General features: G+C 39.2%; 1 protein-coding gene across 5 annotated transcripts in view; it reads left to right on the forward strand.

Annotated features, from left to right (window-relative positions):
* The window catches only part of MAPK14 (mitogen-activated protein kinase 14), a 41,131-nt gene extending 33,295 nt beyond the window's left edge, over positions 1-7,836 (forward strand). For all 5 annotated transcript variants that reach the window (XM_088154208.1, XM_088154207.1, XM_007426552.4 and 2 more), the window contains exons 10-12: positions 880-958; positions 3,799-3,972; positions 5,726-7,836. In XM_088154208.1, the coding sequence (XP_088010334.1) occupies positions 880-958; positions 3,799-3,972; positions 5,726-5,793 (321 nt within the window). In that variant the 3' untranslated portion in view covers positions 5,794-7,836. The remainder of the gene's footprint in view (positions 1-879; positions 959-3,798; positions 3,973-5,725) is intronic.
* The last annotated feature ends 964 nt before the right edge of the window (positions 7,837-8,800 follow it).

The raw sequence follows: 8,800 nt of genomic DNA on the forward strand, positions 1-8,800 counted from the left end.
TCAAAGTACTTATTTACCCGAGGATCTGGTTCCTCCATCTCTCTCCATGTAGTTCCAGCATTCCATGTTCCAATAGTAGGTAGAATTGAGGCAAAATTATATTTAGAATGCATTTAAAGGATAGTACATAGGGAACCCTGCATATTTGTTAAATGAAACAATTCATTAGGTGTGGGACCACAATGGAAAAGATGTTTTTGATACCCACTAGCATGATAGTCATTAAGACCAGTTATAAGGAAGCTCATTTTAGTGCAGATAGTGCTTCACGTAAAATCTTGTCCCATTCCACTAAGGTTTTAGAACTTGGAAACCAATACAAATCTGTACAAATGGTAAAATATTAGAGAAATGTGCTGTGAACACCCGTCTCCCAGGAGCATTCAGCAGCCATACTTTATACCAACTGAAATTTTCAAACTGTCTTCACAAGCAGTTTTACATATAGGCATGTTGCAGTAGTTCAGTGAAGATGTAACCAGAAGCAAACCTAAACTGATGGAAGTCACACAGTTTTGTCTATTCTTCCTAGTACAATTGCACACCTCTCATTTAATTGGTACGCTTATCCCACACAGATGTGACTCTGCTTTAGAATGTTGCATCTGGTTAATGTTCAACCACATAAGGTCATTCAGGTGCCACTGCTATCCTCTAGCATATCACAGGTATTGCTTGTGCGGTACATAAGTCCCAAATTCTAGCTTATGTTTGTAGCATCACTCTCATACTGAGTATATAAATGAGAAAATAAAGATAGATAGTAATTATGAAACTAAAAGCAAATCAGATGATGTCAATGTTAAAAAAAGCAGGCCTACACAGATGTTTGCAGGCATTAAGAAGCATAGTTTAATAACATGTTTTATTTTCCTCCAGGCAAGAAATTACATACAGTCCTTGTCTTACATGCCGAAGATGAATTTTGAAAATGTATTTATTGGTGCCAATCCTCTAGGTAAGACTTACAGTAGTTTCACCATGGTGGAGGAATATAAAATACAAGTCTGTGAACACCATTTTGGCATGGCAGATAGAGGTCTTAAAGCAGCTTTTCATATACAAAATGAAGATGACTTTGGTTTCATTCTGGATTATTCATAACACTGAATCTCTCCCGGTTAATTTCTTCTGCCAGGAGACAAGGTTAAACAACCCAGGTGCTCATTCTCTGGTTCCTTTAGCATCAAGTATGAACCAAGAATTTTTGGTTTGTTTTGCTCTTAACAGTCCAAGCTCATTTCTCACCGATACTCAAAACTTTAATGTAATTTGCTGAATGCGTGTCTTTCAGATGATATCAGAGAATTTCTGGATAGAGTTCCTTTCTGAATAGAACTTTGAAATTCAAGTTGTATTAGTGCATTTTGTTCCATTTATTTTTGAACTAGCTTTCCAGTATCATTGAGCTATTTTAATAATTTAGAACAGATTCTGCACCTTGCTACAAACCTTGAAACCTATAAGTTTCAAGTGGAGGTTTTGCCAGCAAGTGCAACAAATTGTTTATTCAGCAAAACACAGCTCTCCGTTCAAATGAGGACTCAGGAGTATCAGGGTCTTCTGTGGGTAGAGAGAGTCCATAGATAGAGACAGTTCCAACTGTAGACACTAAATAATTTGGAGGAAATGTGGAGAATGAGACTAGTATACTGACTGAAAGTCCTAAGCAGAAGCTACAATTTCTCAAATATATTTATTTTTCTTATATATAAATGCCATGTCGGTAATTTTATTATGGCTGGGGCAGCCAACCTGACATATATAATCAATTCCTGGGTGGGCCCAGAGGGCAGTGTCTGTCTGTCTGAGATAAGCCCACCTAGGTTTTGAGTTTGGCACACCCATGACCCGGGGGGGGGTGCAGTTCTCTTCTGTGAAGTTCTAATGGCTTTTAGAGGTTCTGAATCATAGATAACCAGATGTAAGATCCTGTGCCTGAAGTTGGGCTCTAGGGAGCAGTTGATTTGTTGCTACTGTACCAGCTTCCCTGCTGCACAGTGACATCCCTGCCTAAGCTGCTTAACTTTGTCATCAGTTTAGCAGTGGAGTCTAAAAGACTTACAGTCTTTGGAGACTTCATCCTACCTACATCTGATGTAGAGTCTGGAGCAGCCCAAGAGTTCATGAATATCATAGCTATCGCCGTGGTGCTGTCAACATTTTGTCCCAGGTCCTGGAGTTGGGGCTCTAGCTGTGGAGGAACTGACTTAAGTTCAGCCCTAGCAAGACCAAGTGGCTGCGTGTGTAAAGACTCTCTGGTTCTGGGGACTTTCCATCTCTACTTCTTAATGAGGCTGCAGTTTTCCAGATAGGTGCAATTTGAGAGTCTTCCTGAATTCTTCCAGTAGCTCCTGCTCAAAAGAGCGTGTAGCAGCTGTTGCCAGGAAGGTATTTGCATAGACATCTTGTGCAGCAATTGCACACGTTCTTGGAACTGGAAACCGTTTTCCCAGCTTTTTTTTTCCCCAGCTTTTTTTTTTCACAGCCGTGATTACCTCATGTGTGGACTACCATGTGTGGACTACCATAGTGCACTCTACATGAGGCTCCCCTTGAAGACCACTCAGAAGCTTAAGTTGGTCCAGAAAGTAGCATTACAAACAGTTAAAGGCATGCTATGGAATGCCCATGTAACACCTCTGCTTTATAAGCTGCACTAGTTACCATTAGGCTCCCAGATTCAATTCAAGGTGCTGGTTATCACCTACAAAACCCTACACAGCATAGGGTCTAGTTATTTGAGGAACCAACTCTCTTCCTTTGTTTCTGCACATCCTGTAAGATCAGACAGGGTCAGTATGCTCCAGGTTTCATCCATTAAACAATATCAACCAGGAAGCATGCTTCCCTGTTGTAGCATCTGGGCTCTGAAACAGCATCCTCCCAGAGATTTGAATGACCCCAACTCTACTGTCCTTTACACAAACATTGAAGACCTGGCTCTTTTCCCAGGCTTTCATTTCATCCCAGTGGAACATCATTGTCTGTTCCACAGGGATAACCATCTCCCTTTTCTGTTGTCTGATGTTGTTTTATATCTTTAGTTTTAATTTTGTACGCCACCCAGAATCATTGAGACGTTTTGGGGTTTTTTTGTATGTGTCTATGTGTCTATGTTTATATTTTGTTGGAGATTGCATCATCTCTTTGCATCTATGAGCTGCTTTGTCCACTAGGGGAGTGATAAATAAGGGGAACAGCTTTCTCATGCTGGCCTTCTGTGACTCTCACCTGGCCTTTTGTTAAATGAGTGTCTGTGTTTAAGAGACAAAAGGGAACTCCATGCTTCCTGCTCCTGAATAGGTAATTTAGATAAAAGTGAAGTTTTTCTATCTTCATGTATTTCTTAACTTTTATTTCAAATATAATGAATGTCATTTAGCTTTCATTGATAGCTGGGTTAAGCCCATCCAAGACAACTAAGCCCAGAGTTGTGGCCTAAGATAGGTGGCCATACAAATCTTTTAAATAAATATGAGCATTTTTTCCTTTTTAAGTGGGGTGCTCTGCTACTTATAATCAGCAGTATTTTTACCACTCTTCTTTTGCTCAGGAACACAACCTTTAACAAGGGTTCCTGCTCAATTCAAATCTTCAACGCTTTTCTTACAAGTAAATTTATTTTTCTTAGAGGGTTGCCCTATAGATATTAAACTCATATTATTTTTCTTACATGCAAACTGAATGTCAATATACTGGCATTGGGAAATACTGATTTTCTTTAAATTGAGTTAGGGTTTTAAGAGGAACTGCACATTAATTCCTCTTTTTGTTTTCCTCCCTTGGCTTCTGAAGCTGTAGACTTGTTGGAGAAGATGCTGGTGCTGGACACAGATAAACGAATCACTGCTGCTGAAGCTTTGGCCCATGGCTATTTTTCTCAGTATCATGATCCAGATGATGAGCCAGTGGCAGATCCTTATGACCAGTCCTTTGAAAGCAGAGAACTTGATATTGAGGAATGGAAAAGTAAGTTTTCTGATAGCATGATTTGGTGAACCAAGTATTGCTGATGCTGTTCATCAACATTATTCTTATAGTTCATGTGAAGAGGGTAAAGCATGGCAGGAAGTAATAAAATTTAGTTTGGCAAAATAGGAATATTCTGTAGAAATATATCTTCCGAATAGAGAAACTGGGGAAAGTTAGTATGTTCCACAGAATGAGTCAAGGCCTCTATGACTTACCCTTAATATTAAAACAGTTCTGAACTTTTTGGGTGATGCTGGATGAAGGAACAATTCACAAAACCCTTCCCTTCACTATAATTTTTGCATTTACCTAAAACGATGATTTTTTTTTGTCTTGCATTCACTAAGACTTCAGTAATAGAGGAAGAGGCAGATGAAAGCAAGTTAATGGGGGAGGGGGGCAGTTGTAAATAAAGAAACCAAATGGCTGAAACCCAAGGCAGAAAAAGCAGCCACTGCTGAGAGGTCAAGGCGGATGGGGACAAGCACGCTAGCTTTGTCTTCCTCCTCCTGCTGAGAATATGATAAGAGAGAAACAAGCTGTTGAAAGCAAGCAAATGGGCAGGAAGCTGAAGCTGAGGCAGGAGAGGGTGGAGTTACTGCTATCAATTAGGGAACCTCCATTGTAGAGGCTGAGTGATTCCAGTAAAGGGCCTCTCTAGTCCATGGAGGCTCTCCATGCAAATTGAGGACCCAGGAAAATCAGAATTTCCCATGAAAGGAGAGTCTTCATGGATAGAGAGGGCCCCAGTTGTAGGCACTTGCTGCGTACTTGTAAGATCCTGAGCATGCTGGCTGGAAGTAAGAGATATTGAATCAGTGGGACATAATACAGAGTAAGCATGCATCAAGTTCTTTGTGCTGGCAACCCAACATAAATGCTTCTCTGTCAGTGAGTTTTCTTTATCAAATAGGAGAGAGAGAAAGAGTCAGTATTTCAAGAAGCTTTCCCCCAATTTCTACCTTCTTGCTGCAAATTAAGTATGCATAGGTTTATACTTGCCTAATGGAGATTTTTACAATTTACAATTTTTACAATTTTGTAAAAATTTTTACAATTTTATAATTGCCCAGTACATATACACGAATTTGGGTCAGAGCCACATATTTGTTGGCAGATTCCCCCCCCCCCTTGTGAGTGGTTTCGGTGGGAGTTGGCAATGCTGTTGAGAAGATAGGGAAGTTAGGCAGTTCATTTCTAACTAATTTTCCTTTGGGATAAATACAATACTCATAGGTCAGAAGGGTCTAAGACAGTTTGCACAAAGGCAGTTGGAATGTGGCTGCTGTGTACACCCAGATCCCTATATATATTTTCCTACTCACATGTCTGCACTGAATGTCTGAATTAGAATTTGGGGGGCATCTAGTTCCAAGAGAACTGGAGCATACCTGCTGTTATCTACGTACTTTGCCATTTACCTCCGAAAAGTAAATTTGAGTCTGACTTGTAATTCTGCAACTCTACACACTTAAAAAAAATAGTGATATTCTGTCAGGAGAAAGGATTCTTAATCCATTCTCCAAACTGTTAAGATTAGGGAAAGGCCAAGAACGAAGAGAGGTCTGCTCAGGCAGTGTTGGATGTGGCCTTTAGTCTGGAAACATCAGCATCCTATTCTAATGAACAGCTGTTGTTATCTCACAGGATTGAAATAACTTTTGAATCATTTCTTCTCTATCTGGGATATTGGGGTGGGGAGCAGTTATCTCTGAGCTACTGAAAGCTCTTGTCTCTCTTTCTCCACCAGGCCTGACCTATGATGAAGTGGTCAGCTTTGTGCCACCACCACTTGACCAGGAGGAAATGGAATCCTGAGAATCTGTTTCTCTTTGTCCCATATCACTGTGAGGGGAACATCTTTTTCATAGGAATTCTCCACATACTGTTCAAGTGCCTCTTGCCATGAAGATTCTCCTCGGGGGAGAATGTGTGTGTGTGTGTGTGTGTGTGTATGTATATGTGTGAATGTGTTGAATGAAAAGGAAGGAAAAGAAAGATTCAGAGGGGAGTATTTATACAGAACCTGTATAAAATTGCATGTTCTCTTGTATTTTTGTACACAGTCTGGGACATATTTCTAAAGACCTGTTTGATTGCTTTTTCGCCTTTACTGCTGATAATCAGCTTTCATTGCTCTAGGTCTAGGCAGATAGTATGCAGGGAAGCTGAGATTTCAGATGCTCAGTAGAAATTGTTGCCATTAAATGGCTCTTCTATCAAGAAAAGACTTAGAAAATGGAAACTGAACTATTACTTGAACTGTGCTCCCTGCTTTCCAAGATGAGGGAGTAAAGGATTTATTTCAGTTGCTTACACTCAGAGTGTCTCCCCGCTTTTATAACAGCAGAAAAGCTGACTCCTGAATGTCCGGCTATCTTTAATATGAAACAGGTTAAAAAAAAAAAGTTTGTGCCTTAAATCAGTGTTTCTCAACCTCAGCAGCTTTAAGATGTGTGGCCTTCAACTTCCAGAATTTCCTAGCCAGCCCATGCTAGCTGGGGAATTCTGGGAGTTGAAGTCTACACATCTTAAAGTTGCTGAGATTGAGAAACACTGCCTTAAATGACTGAGGGCAAAACTGAGTCTGGGTTAATGGTCTCAACAGTGGAATTTGGAGGTTGTGGCTTTTTGGAGTGCAGGCCTCAGAACACCTAGGTATCCTTGCCTGACTACATATAACCAGGATTCCAGCCATCCCTCATGAAGCAGTTTGCATTTCTCTTTCTTATTTCTCTGCCCAACTCTGAGATGTCTTAGCTCTGCTATGCTGCCTGTTTTGTATACCATCTTAAGATGAAATGTGGGTTTTTGCATGTTGTAGTTGTGCAAACATGTAGGCTTGCTTATATTATTTTGGAGGAGGCAACTCAGCCAATAAATTAATGTATTCAATTATCAGAGTTAGAACCATTTAGCACCCATCTAATTTTGTTCAATTTACGGTTGATGTTTTGGGCACTTTTGAGAGGAAAGGGAACTGATAAATATGCACCTTTCTTTGACCTTCCATCTCTGGCTTTAAAGATCAGTTCATATATTAACTGGTGTGTGCCTAAAGAAAAACTCATTTCTCTATATTCATGAATTCAAGAAATGTTTCCCTACATAAGGATAAGTGGGAGGCATCAGTTCAAGTATTTTCTGTTCATCAGGTATTCTGAATATCCAAGATCCTATTTTTAAAATATTTCCTGAGATTTATATAATGCAGGCATCATGCATGAATTGTATGCCTGTCTGAAAGCTCTGCAATATTTTTGTTCTTTTGATGGATTTGGGATTTTGTGTATTTATCCCTTTTGTACAGAGAAGCTGTTTTTTAAAAAAAAAAAAGGAAGGAAGGAAGATAAGGGTATGTGGATAATGAAGCCATCAGATCCTTCCTTTCTCTTCAGTTCAGACCCCTCTGCAAAGAAACCTGAGCTTGGGGTCCAGAGAACAATGCTTCTTCACGCTTCTTGTTCAGAGGCCTTCGTTAAACTAAACAAAATCACCTCCATCTGTTGAACCTGCAGTCTGGGAACTCAGATGGAAATGTAGATATATTCTGTCAAACATACAGGAAGATTATTTTTATCTGTCATTTTATGTGTAGCTGTGACTTTCATGCATAAATACTACAAAGGGAATTTAAAAAACATGTAGGTTTATTTGTGAGTGGAACCGTCTCAAAGCTGAGATTTTAGATGGGGGCCCCTGTGGAGTGCACTCCTTGTTGTTAGTGTGATGCTGTTCTATTGCCTGAACTCTGGACAGAAAGTACACACTTTAAAGAGGAATTCTGCTCTAACTGGTTTTGCCAAATAGGATATCACCCAATGCAACTGGTTTTAAAATAAACTTATTTTTCAGACTAAATGGACTGATTGTGCTTATAAATTGCTGTTTACTTGTAATAAAGTTTCATGATGATGCATAGAGTTGGTTCACACTACACATTCTAACAGTTTTCCTAACTGCCCACATATATTTTAATTTGCCTTTAAATGCTGCTCTTGCTTTGCTTCATCCCTGACAGTAAGCTATTGAATAAAAATCTGAACTAAAATTGTTTGAGGTTTAATCTAATTATAAAAACAGTACAATTAGAATATTTTAAAAGCCACCATGGGTCCTTGTGGAAAAGGGGGTAAAAGTACTGTAAATAAATACTGGTGGTACCCTCTTTAAGTACAAAATATAAGTGATTTTTTAAAAGACATTTCTGTATCCACTTAAATAATGTCAACTCTGCAAGTGGGTTTCATATAGAAACCTGAAGAAACTAACATTTGTGCACATGTCCCACTTAGTTTAAGAAGGTGTATTGCAATCCTATTTCTAATCCTTGATATTGTGCATAAACTTGTCAAACAATAACCTGGCTTCTTTTTTATTGATGGATGCTTATTTAAACCTAAAGTGTAAACATGTACATCATTAAAAGCAAAATATTTCATTACTTGCTATCAATATTACAGTGTAGGTTCAAATTATAGGTATATAAAGGCCTGTAAATCATTTAGGGTGAAAGTTCTTCAAACTTGTGCAGTGCTGCAACCCTATCAAATGACAGATCGAGCTGTGTGATTACTTCCCTGCCCCCACAAACAATGTTTATATTGGGCTAAGTAAGAAATAGCACACCACCACCCTCACTGATCAAATTCCAGTCTACCTACCAAACAAAACAATTATAGAAACCTTCAACCTCACAAAACAATGAATTTATTGGAAACAAATAACAAAATTCGAAATTGTACTCATTGGGAGGGATAAGCCCACTTGTTGCCTCCCCCACAACTCTTGAACTCCAGGCCCCACCTTAGAGGCAGCCACTCTC

Source organism: Python bivittatus, unplaced genomic scaffold (assembly GCF_059951505.1).
Source record: "Python bivittatus isolate LINGU-HERP-01145 unplaced genomic scaffold, Pbiv_v1 ctg000700_np1212, whole genome shotgun sequence".
Classification (NCBI taxonomy): Eukaryota; Metazoa; Chordata; class Lepidosauria; order Squamata; family Pythonidae; genus Python; species Python bivittatus.